General features: G+C 45.3%; 1 protein-coding gene across 3 annotated transcripts in view; it reads left to right on the top strand.

Moving 5' to 3' along the window:
* The window catches only part of LOC144479624 (SURP and G-patch domain-containing protein 2-like), a 29,364-nt gene extending 10,012 nt beyond the window's left edge, over window positions 1-19,352 (top strand). For 2 of the 3 annotated variants that reach the window (XM_078198557.1, XM_078198556.1), the window contains 6 exons: window positions 1,694-1,905; window positions 4,473-4,596; window positions 8,956-9,173; window positions 10,818-10,876; window positions 13,369-13,505; window positions 17,700-19,344. In XM_078198557.1, the coding sequence (XP_078054683.1) occupies window positions 1,694-1,905; window positions 4,473-4,596; window positions 8,956-9,173; window positions 10,818-10,876; window positions 13,369-13,505; window positions 17,700-17,715 (766 nt within the window). In that variant the 3' untranslated portion in view covers window positions 17,716-19,344. Of the gene's footprint in view, window positions 1-1,693; window positions 1,906-4,472; window positions 4,597-8,955; window positions 9,174-10,817; window positions 10,877-13,368; window positions 13,506-15,069; window positions 15,197-17,699 lie in introns of all 3 variants that reach the window. The other variant, XM_078198555.1, reaches the window with a different exon arrangement.
* The last annotated feature ends 3,463 nt before the right edge of the window (window positions 19,353-22,815 follow it).

Raw genomic sequence — 22,815 nt, 5'->3', positions numbered from 1 at the left:
AATTAATGATGGTAGCTGTGCCCTGGATGTGGCATTGATTAATGCCGGCCTTCTCATCGAGTCATACAGCGCAGAAAAGGTCCTTTGGCCCATCAAGTCTGCACCAAACAATAACTACACTAAAGTCGCGCTAATCCCATTTTCCAGCACTTGTTCCATATCCTTGAATATTATAATATTTCAAGTGCTCATCCAAACGCAAGTTTTCTGGCCTCCACAACCTTCCGAGGGAAGTGCATTCAAAATTCTCAACACCCTCAGTGATTTTTTTTTCTCAAATCCCCTCTGAATCTCCTGTCCCTCACCCTAAAACTATGTCCCCTCGTGATTGACCCCTCAACCAAGGGAAACAGCTTCTTCCTATTCACTCTGTCCACACCCCTCATAATCGTATACACCTCAATCATGTCCCCCCTCAGCCTGCTCTGCTCTAAAGAAAGCAATCCAAGTCTATCCAGTCTCTCCTTATCGCTCAAATGCACCATCCCAGGCAACAACCTGGTGAATCTCCTCTGCACCTCCTCTAGTGCAATCACATCCTTTCTATAGTGAGGTGACCAGAACCGAACACAGTACTCCAGCTGTATGGCCTAACCAACGTTCTGTACAGCTCCAATATAACTTCCTCTTGTACTCTATGCTATGACTAATAAAAGCACGTGTCCCATATGCCTCCTAACTACCCTATTCACCTGCTCTGCTGCCTTCAGGGATCTGTGAATAAGTACCCCAAGATCCATCTGTTCCTTTGAGCTTTCTAGTGTCCAACCATTCATTAAATACTCCCTTGTCTTGTTACTACTTCCAACGTTTATCACTTCACACTTATCATCTGCCACTGCTCTGCCCATCTGACCAACCCATCTATATCTTCCTGTAACTTACGACCTTCTTCTTCACTATCAACCTTGGTGTCATCTGCAAACTTGCTTATCATTCCCCCCACATTATCATCAATATCATTTAACTATATAACAAATAATAAGAGACCGACACTGAAGCTTGTGGTATGCCACTGGAGACCAGCCTCCAGTCATTCAAGCGGCCTTCTGCCACCACCTTTTGTGTCCTATTACTAAGCTAGTTGCCGATCCATCTCGTCAAGTTTCTCTGAATTCCATGTGCTTTAATCTTTTCAATCAGTCTCCCATGTGGGACATTGTCAAAATCTTTGCTAAACTCCATATAAACTACATCAACTGCACCTCCCTCATCTACACACACACTCACTTTTTTGAAAAATGCTATCAAATTCGTTAGGCATAACTTCCCTCTGATAAACCCATTCCTTTCCAAGTGGGGATTAATTCTCTCTTTCAGAATTTTCTCCAATAGTTTCCCTACCACTGACGTGAGACTCTCCAATCTGTAATTCCCTGGTTTATCTTTAACACCCTTCTTGAAAAGTGGAACTACATTAGCCATCCTCCAGTTCTCTGGCATTTCCCCTGTGGGCAGAGAGGAATTAAAAATTTGCGTCAGAGCCTCTGCAACTTCCTGCCTTGCTTCTGATGCAATTCGTCCAGGCCTGAGGATTTGTCCATTTTTAAACCTGTCAAAGCCTCCAATACCTCCCCACTTCCTATGTCAAACTGCTCTCAATTCTAGACAATGCCTGGCCCAGGAGATAGTGAGGATACTAGAAAAGGGTGACCTGTTAACTAACGTTTGTTAAAACATGTTTATTTTAAAGGTTTTTGCTTAACACGAAAAGTGACGAATACAGGTATTACAAGCATAAAGTGGCACAGTTCTCTAGAGAAGTCATCTGCCAGTCAAGTAAACCCGGTGATGCTAAAACCCAAGAGTCAGGGAGCAAAACATCCACGGATGAAACACCAAGTGCACTCCAAAAAGAGTTCCTGATGAAAGTTGAGAGTTCAAAAACTTGTCCAACTACAGAAGGTAGGGAAAACATGACTGTTGTAAGAAAAGTGTTAATCAGACGTTCGTTGAATCTGTGAAAAAAAAGACTTTTATTTAGCAAGCACAGTCTCTGTTGTAATGTGGGAAAGGTGGCAGCTAATTGTGCAGAGTAAACTCCCACAAAGAGCAACATGATAATGACCAGATAATCTGTTTTTTTTAGTGATGAATATCGTTAGGACACCACAGGGAACGCCCTCCTCTTTTCCAAATAGTACCCTGGGATCTTTTGCATTCCACCCAAGAGGAGACAGAGCCTCAGTTTAATGTCTCATCTCTCCCAGTACTGAACTGAAATATCAGCCTTGCACTTTGTGCTCTCAATCTTTTGAACCCACGACCTTCTGAATCAAAGGCGAGAATACTAATCACTGAAGCCACAGCTGACACAACATTGTGTTATACTACTATTGATTTGTCTTTACATTGTAGTAATGTTTGATGATAGATCCCTTGAACGGCCATGAGATGTTTTACAATGTTAAAAGCATTGTACAAATTCAAGTTATTGCTGTTGGCCATTAGTTTTTGCCTGTTATTTTTGGTATCTTTTGATACTTTATTTCTAGTCAAAAAAGCCAATTCAAATTGAGTCCAATCACGGTCCCCACATGAGGGACAAACCCGATCCAAGCTGACAAGACATTGCATCCCATCCCGGGCTCATTCTAACGCTTCATCGGAGCTAAAAGACTGAGACAGCTTTGAAAAATTTCATCAGGTAAAGCCTCATTGGCTACCCTGATCCTTTACCCCAGCTTCGGCACCCCCCCAGTGCAGGATTCAGCACCCCCCCCAGTGCAGGATTCAGCACCCCCCCCAGTGCAGGATTCAGCACCCCCCCCCCAGTGCAGGATTCAGCACCCCCCCCAGTGCAGGATTCAGCACCCCCCCCAGTGCAGGATTCAGCACCCCCCCCCCAGTGCAGGATTCAGCACCCCCCCCAGTGCAGGATTCAGCACCCCCCCCAGTGCAGGATTCAGCACCCCCCCCCCCAGTGCAGGATTCAGCACCCCCCCCAGTGCAGGATTCAGCACCCCCCCCCCAGTGCAGGATTCAGCACCCCCCCCAGTGCAGGATTCAGCACCCCCCCCAGTGCAGGATTCAGCACCCCCCCCAGTGCAGGATTCAGCACCCCCCCCCCAGTGCAGGATTCAGCACCCCCCCCCCCAGTGCAGGATTCAGCACCCCCCCCAGTGCAGGATTCAGCACCCCCCCCAGTGCAGGATTCAGCACACCCCCCCACTGCAGGATTCAGCACCCCCCCCCCAGTGCAGGATTCAGCACCCCCCCCCAGTGCAGGATTCAGCACCCCCCCCCACTGCAGGATTCAGCACCCCCCCCCCAGTGCAGGATTCAGCACCCCCCCAGTGCAGGATTCAGCACCCCCCCCCCAGTGCAGGATTCAGCACCCCCCCCAGTGCAATGGGCTAGCCTCATTCCCTGCCTGATCATGGTTTCACCCCTGCCAGGTCAACAAATCAATTTAAACTCCACTGGCCTATTGAGCCCGTGTTGACCGACAGCAAGGCTAGGCTTAATCACCTAATTAAGAGGTTGATTATTGCACACTGATTCATCTATTTAATCAGTTGATTATAATTGCAGAACAAAACAAGGGAGAACACGTTTTCTGTAAAGGCAGGATATTGGTACCAAATAAAAACAAAATTATAATTGCTACCTGGTGGGAGTGAAACTATCTACAAAGATAAAGTAGAAACATCATTCTGCTGCATCGGTAAAAGAGCTCATTTAGTAAGAAAACCAAAGTTATTGATTAGGAATGAGTCAATTCAATTCTCATTATTGCAGTTGTATTTTAACAATGACAGAATGGTGCGGATTGTTACGTAGCGGCAGTAAAGAGACTGTTTGCAATAGTCTTTGGATTTGTAATTTTCCAAGAGATTAAGCTGAGAATTGTGGCAGCTTTTAAATCCCTGAACTTAACCAGCAAGGGGGATGTTGCAAGTAGCGACTGTTAAGTGTAGGCATAAGCACTGCTACATATGCTGTATGCTTAATAAATCTTTAATATCCATGTTTAGTAATCATATTGTTCTGAGAAATAAATTATAGATAAGAACCCTGTCCTCTAATGCTGACCTTTACAGAACTGTCGGCTGTAGTCTTTGTTTACCATTCTCTACACTCTCCAGAAGGTGCTGGGGTACGGTTCCTGTAAAGTTATATGATATCTGTGACCTTACTCTGTGGCCATTCTTTGTGTATTAGCTTAAACGGTGAATGCCAACAGGGTGATAAACTGAAAGGCATTTCATGACCGAGATTGGTCCACTCTCTGCCTTCTGTCCATATTTGCAGAGTTTGGATTAATGTTCCAGAACGCTTGTGTCTGCTTGCCTATTTCTGATTTGGGGTAAAATCGGCGAAGGCCTGGGAGTCGGTTGGCTTTCCTTAGTGAAAGCTGAGAGTGCGAGGGGGGGATCCATGATGAGTTAGGTGAGGAGCTGCAGTGAGAATCAACAGCAGGTTGCTGTCTCTGAGTGATTTGTCCTTTCTGGAACTTGTTTTTCTTGCAGTTGATCCTCTCAGTGACGCAAAGACAAGAACCACTGTAGAGAAACTGGCCAAGTTTGTGGCTGAATGTGGCCCAGAGCTGGAAGAGATTGCCATTGAAAACAATCGGGATAATCCAACCTTCTGGTAAGAGCACAGAGACTGACTGCTTGCTAGCATATCAGGGTCCCAGGGTTCTTTCCTCGCAGTAAGGGGTACTTTGCACTGCAGATCCCACAGTTAATGTTTACCCTTTCCTGGATCAGATACACTATTTGGGAAGAGGAGATGGTGGCAAAGGGCACTGTATTTTGTGTGCTCCTATCATTCAGCAGATCAAACGACCGGCCAATTAATTCTTCAAAGCGGGGTTTGTTCTGTTTTTTATCTGGAATCCCTTTGGGACATTCTGAAGTTGTGAAAAATGGTTTACAAATGTTAGATTCATTTTGGATTTGGATCAGAGTGAATGATTGTAATGTGACTCCCCAAAATAGATCAGAGAGAGGCACTCTGTTTAAAAACTATATATATATATGTAAAAGACTTGCATTCACAACCGTGGGAAGTTCCAAAGCACTTTACGGCTAACAAACCATTCTCATAATGTAATTACTGCTGTAATGTACGAAATGATGTAGCAGCTATTGGCACGGCAAGGTCCCAAAAACAGCAAAGTGGTGCCTAGGCGTAGCAACACGTTTCTGCTCCCCGGACCTAGAATACCTGACACTAAAATGCCACCCTACTACCTTCGCGGGAGTTCATCTCCGTTATCCTGACTAAGTTTACATCCCACCCCATGCAGACGTGAAGATCGCGCTGGACAAAATATGCACTGCTCCAAATAGCCTTGAGATGAAACATCCTCAGGCCTTATTCATCGTGGCTGGGGACTTCAATCAGACCAAGCTCTAGAGCGTACTACCAAGTTACCACCAACACGTCTCCTGTTCCACCAGAGGCCCAAACATCCTAGACCACTGCTACACAAATATCTGATAGCCAAGTTCCGCACACACGCGGACGGCCTCAACCGGGATATTGGGTTCATGTCACACTATTTGTAACTCCCACAGTTGCGTGGACCTGCAGAGTTTCACTGGCTGTCTTGTCTGGAGACAATACACATCTTTTTAGCCTGTCTTGATGCTCTCTCCACTCCCATTGTTTTGTTTCTTAAAGACTTGATTAGTTGTAAGTATTCGCATTCCAACCATTATTCATGTAAATTGAGTCTGTGTCTTTATAAGCTCTGTTTGTGAACAGAATTCCCACTCACCTGAAGAAGGGGCTTGGAGCTCCGAAAGCTTGTGTGGCTTTTGCTACCAAATAAACCTGTTGGACTTTAACCTGGTGTTATTAAACTTCTTACTACACAAATATCAAACATGCCTACCGCTCTGTCACCCGCCCACACTTTGGTAAATCAGACCACAAGGCTGTGCTCCTGCTCCTGGTTTACAAACAAAAACTGAAGCGGGAGAATCCATCAAAGAAAGTCATGCAATGTTGGCCTGAGGAATCAGATGATCTCCTACGGGACTGCTTAGAGTCATTGGACCGATCCGTATTTAAAAACTCTGCGACCAACCTGAACGAGTACGCCACTACAGTAACTGACTTCATTAGTAAGTGTGTAGAAGACTGTGTGTCAAAGAAGCAAATCTGCATGTTCCCCAACCGGAAACCATGGATGAACAGGGATATCCACTGCTTGCTGAAGTCCAGGTCTGAGCGTTCAAGTCAGGTGACCCTGACCTGGACAAGAAACCCAGATACGATTGGCAAGGTCTGCAAGACATAACAGGCTACAAGATGAAGGCATGTAAAATCGCCAGCTCCAACGCAGCCCTCCCTGATGAGCTCAATGCATTCTACGTCCTTTTTGAGCAAGAGAACTGCGTGTGCACGCCCTCCACCCCGGAAGCCTTGGATGAGCCTGTATCTGAGGTCACCATTGCAGATGTTAGAGCGGCCTTCTCGAAGGACAACCCACGGAAAGCGACTGGCCCGGATGATCACTCGGGTCCTGCGCAGACCAGCTGGCGGGGGTATTCGTAGACATCTTCAACCTCTCTTTACAACAATGTGAGGTCTCTATTCATTTCAAGAAGACGACCATCATCTGGGTACCAAAGAAAAGCCAGGCAACGTGCCTCAATGACTATTGTCCAGTGGCTCTGACATCCATCATTATGAAGTGCTTCGAAAGGTTAGCCATGGCACGAATCAATTCCAGCCTCCCGGACTACCTGGATCCACTACAGTTTGTCTACCACCACAACAGGTCCACAGCAGATGCCATCTCCCTGGCCCTGCACTCAACCCTGGAACATCTAGATAACTATGTCAAACTCCTATTTATTGACTACAGCTCAGCCTTCAACAACATTATTCCTACAAAACCTATCTCTAAGCTCCATGTCCTGGGCCTCGGCTCCCCCCTCTGCGACTGGAATTTCCTAACCCACAGACCACAATCAGTAAGGATAAGCAACAACACCTTCTCCACGATCATCGTCAACACTGGTTCCACACAAGGTTGTGTTCTCAGCCCCCTACTATATTCCTTATACATCTATGACTGTGCGGCTAAATTCCCCTCCAACTCGATTTTCAAGTTTGCTGATGACACCACCGTAGTGGATCAGATCTCAAGCAATGACGAGACAGAGTACAGGAATGAGATAGAAAATTGGTGAACTGGTGTGGCAAAAGAATTATCACTCCTTCAATGTCAGCAAAACACGTTGTGGCACGGTGGCACAGTGGTTAGCACTGCTGCCTCACAGCGCCAAGGAACGGGTTCGATTCCCGGCTTGGGTCACTGTGTGGAGTTTGCACATTCTCCCGTGTCTATGTGGGTTTCCTCCGGATGCTCCGGTTTCTCCCACAGTCTGAAAGACATGCTGGTTAGGTGCATTGACCCGAACAGGCAGTGGAGTGTGGCGACTAGGGGAATTTCACAATAACTTCATTGCAGTGTTAATACAAGCCTTATTTGTGACTAATAAATAAACTTTACTTTGCTAACAAGGGAGATTATCATCGACTTCAGGAAGCGTAGTGGAGAACATGCTCCTGTCTACATCAACGGGGATGAAGTAGAAATGGTTGAAAGCTTCAAATTTTTCAGTGTCCAGATCACCAACAAACTGTCCTGGCCCCCGCCATGCCGACGCTATAGTTAAGAAAGCTCGCCAACGCCTCTACTTTCTCGGAAGTCTAAGGAACTACAAAAGGTTGTGAATATATCCCAATCTATCAAGCAAGCCAGCCTCCCATCCATTGACTCTGTCTACACTTCCCGCTGTTTGGCAAAGCAGCCAGCATGATTAAGGGCCCCACGCACCCCGGACATTCTCTCTTCCACCTTCTTCTGTCGGGAAAAAGATACAAAATCTGAGGACACGTACCAACCAACACAAGAACAGCTTCTTCCCTGCTGCTGTCAGACTTTTGAATGGACCTACCTTGCATTAAGTTGGTCTTTCTCTGCACCCTAGCTATGACTGTAACACTACATTCTGCACTCTCTCCTTTCCTTCTCTGAATGGGATGCTTTTTCTGTATAGTGCGCAAGAAACAATACTTTTCACTGTATCCTAATACATGTGACAATAAGAAAGCAAATCAGATGATCCATTTTTAAGCTATTGTTTTTATTCATTCGTGGGACATGGGCGTCGCTGGCTGGCCAGCATTTATTGCCCTTGAGAAGGTGCTGGTGAGCTGCCTTCTTGAATCGCTGATATGGCTGAGGGGCTTGCTAAGCCATTTCAGGGGGCATTTTAGAGTCAACCACATTGCTGTGGCTCTGGAGTCACATGTAGGCCAGACCAGATAAGGACGGCAGATTTCCTACCCTAAAGGACATTAGTGAACCAGGTGGGTTTTCCGACAAGGGTTTCATGGTCATCAGTAAATTCTTAATTCCAGATATTTTTCATTGAATTCAAATTCCACCAGGTGCCGTGGCGGGATTCGAACCCGGGTCCCCAGAGCATCAGCTGAGTTTCTGGATTAATAGTCTCGCAATAATACCACTAAGCCATTGCCTCCCCATCGTTATAGATGCCATCTTTCAGGTGAAGCGTTAAACCGAGGCCCCTTTTGCCTTCATGTGACCATTAAAGGTTCTATGGCCAATCTTCAGAAGAAGAGCATAGGGGTTCTCCCCAGTATCGTGAGCAACATTTATCCCTCAACCAATATCGCTAAAGCAAATGAACTGGACATTATCTCATTGTTGATTGTGGGATCTTGCTGTGTGCAAAGTGGCTGCTGAGTCTCCAATATCACAACAGGTGACAATTTCATTGGTTGTAAAGCACTTTGGCACATCCTGAGGTTCAGATAGGTATGATGCATTGCTGTCCTCCCACAATGGGCATTTGAGTGCACAATGACTGCAGCTTTTCACCACCACCTGCTCCTGAACAGATCTGTATCTGTGAGGATGGTTAATCACAGTGATTCCCTTTTTTTTTTGCATCTCTGCAGGTTTCTCTATGATGAAACCAGTTCCTACTACAAATATTACAAGGAGAAGGTGAAGGAGTACATTGGAACGGCAGAGAAATCCACTACTGCCACAGATCCTGCACCGGAGTCGGCATCCTCGGCACGTTCCGTTCTTCCCAGAAAACGGAGAGGGCTGACACTGAAAGTGGGCATGCTGCCCACCAAAAAACTCCGCCCAAAGTCAACCTCATCACCAGGTATGCACTGACAAAGTGAAGCTAAACTGTTCCATTTCACTAGCGATGTACAGATGGTTACTCCACCTGCCTCTTACTATCTTCCTTAATAGAGAGGCTCCGTCCATCACAGGTGGATATTAATTAGAAAATTATGAAATCAAGCTTTACTCTGACATATTGGCTTTTATCTCACAGTTGATCTCTTTAGTTTTTTTGCAAGTTCCCAGTTCAGACCCACAGCCCTTCATATAAAGAATGAAAAATTCTGGGAAAGTTGCTGACAATTGCTCAGTCTTAGACTCCACATCTCCACATGGCTGCACTGAAGTGTTAGCCTAAGTTATGTAGGCAAATCCTGGGGTAGAAGTTTGAAACAACCACCTCTGGCCCAGACACATTAATATTACCCAAGTCAAACCGTCACACCTAAAGCTGATCCAAATGTATTCGGGGTTTGAATGAACAAAGAAAATGACAGCACAGGAACAGGCCCTTCAGCCCTCCAAGCCTGCACCGTCCATGCTGTCCGACTGAACTAAAACCCCAAAGAATGGAGGCCCCTCAAACGCTTATTCACCAAATAGTCCAAAGATGTGCGGGTTAGGTTGATTGGCCAGGTTAAAATTGCCCCTGACATGCGTAGGTTAGAGGGATTAGCGGGTAAAATATGTGGGGGTAGGGCCTGGGTGGGATTGTGGTCGGTGCAGACTCGATGGGCCGAATGGCCTCCTTCTGCACTGTAGGGTTTCTATGTTAGTGTTGGCACTTCAATGTGCTTGCTCCCCATTTAGGTCTGTCACAGATCCTTTGCAAGCAGCAACAATCCCTGACTCTTATTGAAGTTGACTCACCAACAGTTATATCTGCTTGGCAAGTGTGAAACACAGAGATTTACTAATGAAACCTCTGTGATCTGGACCACATCTCATGTCTTTTGAATGTTTGTTTTCTCAATCTCCCCAAAGACTCCAGTTTTGCATTAAACAAAGTGACGCTTGGTGTGAATCATTAAAAAGCTTCATAACAGTTTGGTGACCGTATAGAGGAACGTGTACAACCAGATTCACTTAAAATAGTTTACAAAACTTCATTTCATGGAATGTTATCAAAGTAATGAATGCATTATGCTACTTGCCCTGCAGTGGATTCATTGTTTTTGACAGTATGGCCTCTGTGCATTCTGTCCTACATTTAAGAACCTGCTCTTGTCCTTTGCAACCTTTTGCTGTCCTGCTCCTTGTGCGATGTCTTATTTAAAGGATCTTTCTCTGTCTGCCTCAAAAGATTGGATCTTCCAGTCCCCTCTCACAGACAGACAGATTAAAAGGTTTCCAACACATTGGCGAGAGATGTTTACTGATAACTTAATAGTCATTGTGGCATCTTTATGGCAAACAACTTGTGATTAGTATGTTTAACCAGTCTAATCCGCATTCCTTTAATACGACTGTCCTGAGAAAATTATCCCTTTTGAATTGAGCCCAAACTTAAAAGCATTTTAAAAAATAACTCGTATCTTCAACTTCTGAAAAATTATCCAAAAAATAAAATAATAATCCAGAAACACGACTTGTCATTATGGCTGCATTGCTGTTGTTGATTTTTCAGTGGCTTATAAAATCACAGACCGAAATCACTAATAAATGTATGCTGTTGTTTCAGTGCGAGAGCTGAAGAGAATCGGCTATGACAAGCCAACTTACAAACCGAAGAAAAAGACGGTAAGATTAGGAACCATCATGTAGTTTAAAGTTATTAGTTTAAAGTTAAGTTAATTTATTTATTAGTGTCACAAGTAAGGCTTACACTGCAATGAAGTTACTGTGAAATTCCCCTAGTTAGCACACTCCGGCACCTGTTCGGGTACATTGAAGGAGAATTTAGCACCGCCAATGCACCTAACCAGCACGTCTTTCGGACTGTGGGAGGAAACCAGAGCACCCGGAGGAAACCCACGCAGACACGGGGAGAACGTGCAGACTCCACACAGACAGTGACCCAAGCCGGGAATTGAACCCGGGTCCCTGGCGCTGTGAGGCAGCAGTGCTAACCACTGTGCCACCGTACCATACAACACAGCACTGGGGTCATCTCAACTGCTACTTACTCTTCTAATCATCAGTCCTGTTCCCAATATTCAATCTGCTGCTTTATTTTACAACATCATTTCATATATTAATAGTTGTTTTCTCTGGGAGTCCATTCCATGCGTCACTGTTAGTGTGGATATTTACATTCCTGCTGGTTAAATGCAGGCAAATAGTTTTTTTTAAATTCCCATTTTTCTCCAAAATTCAGCCATGTCTGAGTAGGCAGCATGCTCTTGCCCCTGAAGACCACACGTTCTAGCCCCATTCCAGAGATTTGAGCCCCGTAATTCAGGTCGACAATCACAGTGCTGCACATTTGGAGGTGCTGATCTTCAGCTGAGACATTAAACCAAGACCTCGTCTGCCCTCTCGTGCTGCAAAAAATCCCACAGCCAATTTTTAAAGAGAAGAACAGAGGAGTTCTCCGTAGTATTTTAATATTAATCCTCAATCAGCATCACAAAAACTGGCCATTGATCTATTGGCGGGTCTGAGTCAACAATTCCACGCCAGAGGCTTGAGCCCATAGTCCAAGCTGACACTCGGAGTACTGTACTCGGAATTCTAAGTATCCTGGTCCATATGTATCCCTCAACCAACATAACCAATAACAGAAGGGAAGACAATGGCCTAGTGGTATTATCGCGAGACTATTAATCCAGAAACTCAGCTAACGTTCTGGGGACCCCAGGTTCGAATCCCGCCATGGCAGCTGGTGGAATTTCAATTCAATAAAAAATATCTGGAATTAAGAATCTACTGATGATCATGATATCATTGTCGGAAAAACCCATCTCGTTCACTAATGTGCTTTGGGGAAAGAATTCTGCCGTCCTTACTTGGTCTGGCCTACATGTGACTCCAGAGTCACAGCAATGTGGGTGACTCTCAACTGCCCTCCAAGGGCAACTAGGGATGGGCAATAAATGCTGGCCAGCCAGCGACACCCATGTCCCACGAATTAATAAAAAAAAGAGATAATCTGGTCATCGTATTGCTGTTTGTAGGACCTTGCTGTGTCTTGATTTGTTGCCATCTTTCCCTATGTTTCAACAGTGACTACACTTTAAAAAGCACTTCAGTGACTGGGAAGTGCTTTGTGATATCCTAGGATGTCAAAAGGCCATATAAAAATCCAAGTCTTTCCTCCTTTGAAAGGTGCTCGGTCTTATGGGTGCATTTTCTCTGGAGTCAGGCATCCTCCAATAGATCACCCACTGACCGTCCTTCGTACTTGAGCATCAGGACCAAGCCTGATCCTGCCCTTGCCCATGAGTCACTGGATTTGACCCTCCCAGATGAGGAAAACTGAGAGAACATACCAGTCCACAAAGATTGTGGGCGGGTCAGTGGCGTAGTGATAATATCACTGAATCAGTAATCCAGAGGCCCAGCATAATACTCTGGGGACATGGGTTCAAATCCCACCACAGCCACTATTTCACTTTAAATTCAATTCATAAAATCCAAAATATAAAAACTAGTCTTAGTGATGGTGGCCTTGATTATTGTAAAAACTCGCCTGGTTCTCTAAAGTCCTTTGGGGAGGAAATCTGCCATCTTTACTTGTTCTGGCCTGCATGTAACTTCAGACCCACAGCAATCTGGTTAGCTCTTAACTGCACTCTGAAATGGCCTGGCCAGCCATTCAATTGAAGGGCACTTAATGATGGGCAACAAATGCTGCCCTTGCCGGCCAAGTCTACATCCCATGAAAGAACTAAGATATCAGCTAACTCGGCACAGCCCGGAGACCAAACCACGAACATATGAACAGGAGTAGGCCATTCAGCCCCTCGAGCCTGTTCCATTCAATGAGATCATGGCTGATCTGTGGCCTAACTCCATATATCTGCTTTTGGCCCATATCCCTTAATACCTTTGCTTAACAAAAATTTATCTACCTCAGATTTAAAAATAGCAACTGATCTCCAAATCACCTGCCAATTGTGGAAGAGGGTTCCAAACCCCTCTCTCCCTGTGTGTGTAGCAGTGCTTCCTCACATCTCTCTTGAAAGACTCCGGTTTGAGTCAAATAGTTTCTTTACGCCACCGACACTGGTTAAATCGATCCACTCTTGAGAATATAAAAGGTTTATTCTGATTAAATGTTTCTCTTTCAGAAAAGTGAGGATATAAATTACACCAAGAACAGGCTGGCGGTGGACAATGTTGGGTACAAGATGCTGCAGAGGATGGGCTGGAAGGATGGAGAGGGGCTGGGCTTGGAGAAACAGGGCATCAGAGACCCTATCAACAGGTACGAAACAGCTCGGAGAGGGATTGGGCTGGATTGGATAACAGCTCTTTCATGGTTGGTCCAAGTTTCAAACCCAGTCAAAACTCCTGGCAGGCAGCGTCGTCTCTCTGTCAGCCCGAAGGAACCCAGCACAATCAGCACTCTTGTTAATGAGATCAAAGTATTTGTTGTCATTCAGTGCCTCTCTGTGAAATAGGAGCCTAGTATCTTGCACTTCAGTAATGCATGATGGAAAACAACAACAAACACTGGAGCTGTGAAATCACTCTGCAATTTAAACTGTATAACACTGGGTGCAATACTGGGTTAAATATCTGTCACTGTATAACACTGGGGTACAGTACTGGTGGGGATGGGTCAGTCACTGTATAACACTGGGGTACAGTACTGGCGGGGACAGGTTTGTCACTGTATAACACTGGAGTACAGTACTGGTGGGGATGGGTCTGTCACTGTGTAACACTGGGGTACGGTACTGGTGGGGATGGGTCAGTCACTATAACACTGGGGTACAGTACTGGCGGGGACGGGTCTGTCACTGTATAACACTGGAGTACAGTGCTGGTGGGGGTGGTCTGTCACTATAACACTGGGATACAGTACAGGTGTGGATGGGTCTGTCACTGTATTACACTGGGGTACAGTACTGGTGGGGATGGGTCTGTCAGTGTATAACACTGGGGTACAGTACTGGTGGAGACAGGTCTGTCATTGTTTAACACGGGTACAGTACTGATGGGGACGGGTCTGTCACTGTATAACACTGAGGTACATATTGGTGGGGATGGGTCTGTCACTGTGTAACACTGGGTACAGTACTGGTGGGGATGGGTCTGTCACTATAACATTGGGGTACAGTACTGGTGGGGATGGGTCTGTCACTGTATAACACTGAGGTACATATTGGTGGGGATGGGTCTGTCACTATATAACACTGGGTACAGTACTGGTGGGGACGGGTTTGTCACTGTATAACACGGGTTCAGTACTGGTGGGGACAGGTCTGTCACTATAATACTGGGGTACAGTACTGGTGGGGATGGGTCAATCATTGTATACACTGGGGTGGAGTACTGGTGGGGACGGGCCTGTCACTATAACACTGGGGTACAGCAGTGGTGGGGACGGTTCTGTCACTGTAACACTGGGATACAGTACCAGTGGGGACAGGTCTGGTTGTATAACACTGGGGTACAGTACTGGTGGGGACGGGTCTGTCACTGTATAACACTGGGGTACAGTACGGATGGAGACGGGTCTTTCACTGTATAACACTGGGGTTCAGTACTGATGGGGACGGGTCTGTCACTGTATAACACTGGGGTACAGTACTGGTGGGGACGGGTCTGTCACTGTATAACACTGGGGTACAGTACTGGTTGGCATAGCTCTGTCTCTGGATGGTATCAGCGGAAGCAACATAAAAGAATATATTCAGCATCACACACAACCTTAATCTACATTAGCTCCAATGTTTTTTTTCTTGGTGCATTGGTATCAATATACTAATTAAACCGTGTAATATACCTGCACATCTCACAGAGTAAAACTCTCTCCTCCATAGGGGTGTTACATCGACAGACAGGTCTGGGCTAGGAGTTGCAGAAATGGAAGAGACGGATAATGAGTTTGCAACTTTCCGTAAACGGATGATGGTGGCGTTCAGAACCAAGCTGCTGTCTAAATCCTAGGTAGATATGTCATACACTCGCAGAGCTGACCTCCTGTAACTTGTTTAAGTGCTGAAAAACATCTGAGGTTTGTTCGTGGGAACTTGAGAGGTTCAGAATGATTTGTATTTATCAAACTGATCACAGTTCTTCAGAAAGTTCCCTGTGCTTGATATGCGATCATTTTCATTAAATGTATAGCACAGCACACACACACAGATGGTGGTGTAGTGGTAATGTTACTGGATTAGTAATCCAGAGACCCAGGTTAATGCTCTGCAGACATGGGTTCAATTCCCACCACAGCAGCTGGTAGAATTTGAATTCAATAAATCTGGAATATAAAGCTAGTCTCAGTAATGATGACCATGACAACTATCATCGATTGTTATAAAAACCCACCTGGTTCACGAATATCCTTTTGGGGAGGAAATCTGCTTTGGTCTCCCGTGTGACTCCAGACTCTCAGCAAAAATGGAAAGAAACAGGTTTCACCGCAGATCAGCCTTCTCGGAAGTCAACTCCTGAATGCGACTGGCCTGAAGGGGGTACTCGGACGAGCACTCAGATCCTGCGCAGATCAGCTGGCGGGGGTATTCACAGACATCTTTAACCGCTCTTTACACCAATCTGATGTCCCTACCTGCTTCAAGAGGACAACCATCATCCCTGTACTGAAGAAAAGCCAGGCAGCGTGCCTTAATGACTATCACCCGGTGGCTCTGACATCCCTCATGGTTATTCATGGCACGAATCAATTCTGCCCTCCCAGATTGCTGGATCCACTACAATTCACCTGTCGCCACAACAGGTCCACTGTAGATGGCATCTCCCTGGCTATACACACCACTCCGAACACCTGGATAACAAAGACACTTACGCCAGACTCCTGTTCATAAACTACAACTCAGCCTTCAACACCATTATTCCTACAAAACCCATCTCCAAACTCCATGGCCTAGGGCTCAGCTCCTCCCTCTGTGACTGAATCCTGGACTTCCTAACCCACAGACCGCAATCGGTAAGGATAGGCAACAACACCACCTCCACGATCATCCTCAACACCGGTGCCCCACAAGGCTTTGTCCTCAGCCCCCTACTATACTCCTTATACACCTATGACTGTGTGGCCAAATTCCCCACCAACTCGATTTTCAAGTTTGCTGATGACACCACTGTAGTGGGTCGGATCTCAAACAATGATGAGACGGAGTACAGGAAAGAGATAGAGAATCTAGTGGCAACAATAAGGAGGAGATAGTTATCGACCTGAGGAGATAGTTATCGACCTCAGGAAACGCAGTGGAGGACGGGCCCTGTCTACATCAACGGGGATGAAGTGAAAATGGTTGAGAACTTCGAGTTTCTAGATATCCAGATCACCAGCAACCTATCTTGGTCCCTCCCTGCCGATGTTATAGTTAAGAAAGGCCACCACCACCCTTACTTTATCAGGAGGCTAAGGAAATTTGCCATGTCAGCTATGACTCTCTCCAATTTTTACAGATACACCATAGAAAGCATTCTTTCTGGTTGTATCACAGCTTGGTATGGCCCCTGCTCTGCCCAAGACCGCAATAAACTTCAAAGGGTCGTGAACGAAGCCCAATCCATTCTACACTTTCTGCTGTCTTGGAAAAGCAGCCAGCATAATCAAGGACCCCACGCACACCAGACATTCTCTCTTCCACCTTCTTCCATTGGGAAAAAGATACAAAAGTCTGAGGTCACGTACCAACCAACTCAAGAACAGCTTCTTCCCTGCTGCCATCAGACTTTTGAATGGACCTACCTCACATTAAGTTGATCTTTCTCTACACCGTAGCTACCTCTCCTTTCCTTCTCTATAATGGTATTCTTTGTCTGTATAGTGCGCCAGAGACAATACTTTCATTGTATACCAACACATGTGACAATAAATCACATCAAATGCTCCACATGGGTCTGCTCTCAACCCTTGTCATCTAGTCCTATCAACAGAACCTTTTATTCATTTCGCCCTCACATTTTCCTTTTAAATATGTCTGTTTGCTTCAGCTACTCTCTGTGAGAGTGAGTTCCACATTCACTCTCTGGGTAAAGAGCTTTCTTGTGGATTCCCTATTCGATTGATTAGTAGTTATAGTGACTACTGTGAAGAGGTTAGCCTAACCCAGTGTTTGTCCCTTGGACTGAGAAGAGGAAAACCATAACAGAGTTCCCATTCCCGACCACTTTCCCAGCAATTCACTGCATGAAGGTACATTTGTGTGTGGATGTCTGGTGAGCACAGGATCAGGCTGAGCTGCAATGTTCTGTGTGTTTGTGTAGCCTGCCAACTAGTCACTGAGTGAGACACTGGGGGCAGGTAATTCTTCCCAGAGGGACCTGTTACCCTAGTGAGAGCTCCTTCAGGAGAGGTAGGGATCTGCACCTCACTGAGAGTCAGCAGCTTCAGGGCAAGAGGACAACAAACTGGGGTGGGGTGGGATGTGGAATTGATAAACTCACAGGCAATAATCCCATTTGATTATTTTTGTTTCAGGTTAATGTTGGGCTGATGATGCTGGGAGTTGCTGGAAAATGGAGGATGGTCTTCACGGCACAAGCTGAGAGAATTTGAGGCCACAGGAAGTGAAGTGACCTGAAAATGCAAAATATTTAAAATGGAATCTATCCAGAGGGCTGAATGTATGATGGAGCCCATTATACCAAGCAACTTGCTGTACCTAGTAACCTAGTAATTCACTCTACTTGGTAACTCACTGTACGTGGTATCCTCGCCACAAACACAACAACATCCAGTGCTCCAATTGGATATTCCAAATTATCCAATCATTCAGCTGGAAGCAAATGTTGGTGTATCTGGTTGGCTAACCCAGGTGTATACACTTTGCCCTTTTAATGTCAGAGGATGAATCGTCATAGGAAATGTATAATGCACTTGCTTTATTTTCTTTTTTTTTACAATGTGTCTTAACATATTCTCCATTTTAGATGTTATTGTTTTTTTATAGACTAGTTAGGCTGCCTCTGTCCCCATTACCCAGTGTTTTCTCGCTCTGTATGATCCAGTTTCAGGTATATTTTGCTGTCGCACGCCCTGGTCTTAGGTAAGTATTTGTCTCGACCACACGGAAGTTGACGGTTGCATTTTCAGTGAGTTGCAGGTGGAGTGTGGGCGTCTACCCAAACACCCAGGTAGTAGCACAGCATGCTTTCAGACTGCAAGTGGAGACTCTTCCTTGCTCCTTGATGGTCGGTACACTGCAACCAGCCACAACCAAACCAAGTATTAACATAGTGACAGTCTACATCACTTATTTTTATTTGTGGGCAGATTCTCGCAGCACCGCAGGCAAAATGCAGAATGGAGCACACAGAAAGGAAATTATTCCGTTGTTTAAATAGCCAGAAGAAGCAGTATCAAGTGCAGGATCTCCTAGGATAACAGACTGTTGATATTCACACTACAGGGACAGATTTGTGGTGAAACTGTAAACACATTTATAGAACATACATTTAGAGGCTAGCCGCAGGTTATAGTCCCTTCACAATGCCAACAATTCCCCAAGATAGCGTTGACCTTCAAATTGCACTGGCCCCATTGCACAAAGTGCGCCCACATCCCATTGGCACAGACATGAGGGTGCATCAAGCACCGAGGGTGTACGGTGGGGATAGAGAGGGATTTCTTGTTTAACCATGAGCGTAGCTTTATGGTCTTGGTCAGATAGGAGTGGACAAGAGGTGAGAGTCCTAGACTGAATATGCATCAAGAACCTGGTAGGGAGACAAGTGGCCCTAATGAAAAATTCTTATAGAGCTATGAGTTGTAAAAAGTATTGTAGCGAAAGTGCTTGTTCAGATTCCTGTGTTCTGTGCCGTTCTCCTTACTTAGCTACCGTGTTTGTCATGTTATTTATATCAATAGTCAAACATTGTGAGATTTTGCTGAATTCTTTACCCTTGCTTTTACTTAACTTGGTCACCGTGCATGCAGTACACAGCGTGGTGGCACCATTCACCACTGGCCTCGCCTACCCTCCACAACCGTACTAAAGATGCCAGCTGAACACTGTCACTTTTGGTAGTCAATGAGTTAAAGAGAGTGATGGTTTCTTACAGATGAGAATTTATAATCTGGATATACTGAAATAAAATAAAGCGTGTGTGCATCAACCTGTCTCACTGACGCACTTTGTAATCTCATGAATTCATTCTACAGGTGTTCTGTGCAAAAACAAACAGCAGTGAGACGAAGGAGCAGTCACTCTATTATTGATGTTGTAGATTGTTGATCTAGCCATTGGGAGTGCTCACTGCTCCTCTTCTAACTGTGATCTTTATAATCCATCTGAACCCCTGGAACATGCAGATGGGACCTCAGTGTGACGTACCATGAGCTCGACGATCCTTCACAGTGCAACAGCCCCTCAGTAAAGCACTGGATTAAGTTGTTTGCCATCTCTGGAGTGGAGCTTCAACACAGACCAGGGAAGAAGCTCCAGTTGAAGGGTTGGGGGAAGGCAGCTGAGGGGTTTGATGTTCTGATTTAGCTAACTCTTTTCTCATCATAGAATCCCTACTTTGCAGAAAGAGGCTATTCAGCCCATTGAATGCAACCTATCCCCAAAACCCCATGTTTTAACCCTGCTCATCCCCTGACACTGAGGGGCAATTTAGCATGACCAATCAACCTAACCTGCACATCTTTGGAGTGTGGGAGGAAACAGGCGCACCCGGAGGAAACCCACGCAGACACGGGGGAGAATGTGCAAACTCCACACAGACAGTGACCCAAGGCCAGAATTGATCTCGGATCCCTGGCGCTGTGAGGCAGCAGTGCTAACCAAAATCAAAGTGGAGAATGTGGGTCACTTTGCAATTAGGAGTTTGGAGTGAGGAGATTGAGTCAGGAAGTCATGTTTGTGCGCAGAAAGTGAGAGTACTTCATAATGTAGAGCTGAACAGACTGAGAGTTGAAAGCTTAATGTGTGAACATTAATAATTAAATATTGAAGGTCACGCTGCTGTTTTATTTTGGTGACTGAGGTTACAGTCAGTAACTGAAGGCCAACCACCCCACCCTTCCCATGCCTTCAACATCTCATTCCCCACAAACTTTCACTCAGGTCACCATAAGACACAGAAGCAGAATTAGGCCACTCGGCCCATCGAGTCTGCTCTGCCATTCAATCATGCCTGATATTTTTCTCATCCACATTCTCCTGCTTTTCCCCATAACCCCTGATCCCCTTATTAATCAAGAACCTATCTATCTCTGTCTTAAAGACACTCAATGACGTGGCCTCCACAGCCTTCTGTGGCAAAGAGTTCCACAGATTCACCACTCTCTGGCTGAAGAAATTCCTCCTCATCTCTGTTTTAAAGGATTGTCCCTTTAGCCTGAGGTTGTGCCCTCTGGTACTAGTTTTTCCTACTAGTGGAAACATCCTCTCCACGTCCACTCTATCCAGGCCTCGCAGTATCCTGTAAGTTTCAATTAGATCCCCCCCCCCTCATCCTTCTAAACTCCAACGAGTACAGACCCAGAGTCCTCAACCATTCCTCATACGACAAGCTCTTAATTCCAGGGATCATTCTTGTCACACAAAGTCTGAGGCATTAAAATGTCACACCAGGAATGGTTTGGGAAGCACTGCAGCAAAACGTAACAAGTGCTTGACAAAGTCTAACTGGACAAAAATTGACAGAAAAGGGTACAGAAGGAAATAATACAGCAGTGACTAAACGTTTGATCAAACATAGGTTTTTGAAAATTATCTGAAAGGAGGAGGCAGAGAGGTTTAGGACAAGACAGCTGAAGATGCAGCTTCCGACAGTGAAATTCTCAACCCTCCGCGATTGTTTTGGACTTCTCAGGTATTCTAGATTATTCTGAAGATTGCTGTGTGAAAACTGGAAAGAAATATCATCATGGCGTATTTTTTTTCATTCTCAATGAACACTTTTGTTTCCTTGTTATTCCAGCAAGTATGAATATTAATGACCTAAGCGTTGATTACCAAGACTGTTTGGTTGGTCAGGGTAGATGATGAAATAGGAGTGCATCCATCCAGCTTCGGCACCCCAGGGATGCACCAGACACCAGAATTGCCCGATCTACTATTGCTAGTGGCAGCATCTTAGTGTTTTTATTCCAGACACTGCATCCATAGTATTCTGTACAGTATTGGTCTCCTTGTATAAGGAAAGATCTAAATGCATTGGAAAAAGTTTGGAGAAGGTTTACTGGACTAATACCAGGAATGGGTATGTTGTCTTTTGAGGGAACGTTGGACAGGCTAAGCTTGTATCCACTGGGGTTTAGAAGAGTAAGGCAAGTTGATTGAAACATATAAGATTTGGTGAGGTATTGACAGGGTGGACGTGGAGAGGATGTTTCCTCTTGTGGGAGAATCTAAAAGGTGGGGGGAGGGCGCAGTTTAAAATTAAGGTGGCGCCCATTTAAAACAAATGGAGGGGGGTGCAGGCACCCACACTCTACCTGCAACCTGGAGTCTTCCCAGGAAAAAGTTTTCAACAGAGTGAGACAATTGCTGCATTCCTCAAATCTGTTAGTACAATTTGACCTATGTGAAGTACTGATGTTGACCCTGTGGTGCCTCTCCAGATGGTGTTGATACGGTGTAGTCCCACGAGATGGACAATGGCTCTGAAAGACTTTTAGGGTTTGTGTCAAAAATCTAGAGGTCGAAGAAGGTTACTCACAAATTGAGAAATAAGGACTTGCAATAATCTTTGGCATCAAGAGATTCCACCAGTACTTACCCGGTGGACACTTTACCATCATTTCTGACCACAAATCACTCTTGGATCTCTTCAAAGAGGGCAAGGCTGTCTAGCCGATCACCTTGGCAAGAATTCAACAATGGGCATTAATTCTGTCCATCTAGTAGACATGGAGGGATGGATCATTCCTGGACATATAGACCACTTGAGGAGTAGAGAAACCCTCCAGCATTGTCACCATCAAGGCACATTTTCGAACCCGTAAGCACCGAAGTATCTGGTTGACCTGGTTTTCTATGTAACTGATGACTCCAGGAAGCAAATAGTGATGAATCACCAATGCCAGAAGAGGTGCCCGTTACTGCAGTTCCTGTTACTATCAATCCTGTGGAAGCATCTCAGACTACAGAAATACACCGCTCGACAAGAAACAGAAAACCCCCTCAAAGACTCCATTTATAATTGTCCAACTCCTGCACATCATGTTTAATTAATATTTAAGACTCAGTGAATTGTTATTGAAGATTGTGTCAAGGAGTTAAAGGGGGAGGGATGTGGTGATTGTCCCTTTAAGGGAAACACAGCAGAATAAGTGTTACTTGGCCAGGGTGAGAAATCGAGACTCAGTGTGAAATCACCCCATGGGGGGGAAAGGCACCTAGACAGAGATATTTTGAGAGTTAGCTACAGCCATGTGGTTGCTATACAATTCTTATTAATAAATACCTTTTGTGTTGACTAATAAAGTCTGTGAAAGTGCATCATTATAGTAGGCCACTCAGCCCATTGAGCTTGTTCCACCATTCAATAAGGTCATGGCTGATCTGACTGCAATCTCAACCCCACTTTCCTGCTGACCCCTGATAACCTTTCACACTCTTGTTCATCAAGAATCTATCTAGCTC

The sequence above is a fragment of the Mustelus asterias genome, chromosome 26, assembly GCF_964213995.1.
Source record: "Mustelus asterias chromosome 26, sMusAst1.hap1.1, whole genome shotgun sequence".
In the NCBI taxonomy this organism is placed as follows: domain Eukaryota; kingdom Metazoa; phylum Chordata; class Chondrichthyes; order Carcharhiniformes; family Triakidae; genus Mustelus; species Mustelus asterias.
Note: the sequence above shows the minus strand (reverse complement) of the source record. Positions and strands in the feature narration are given on the sequence as shown.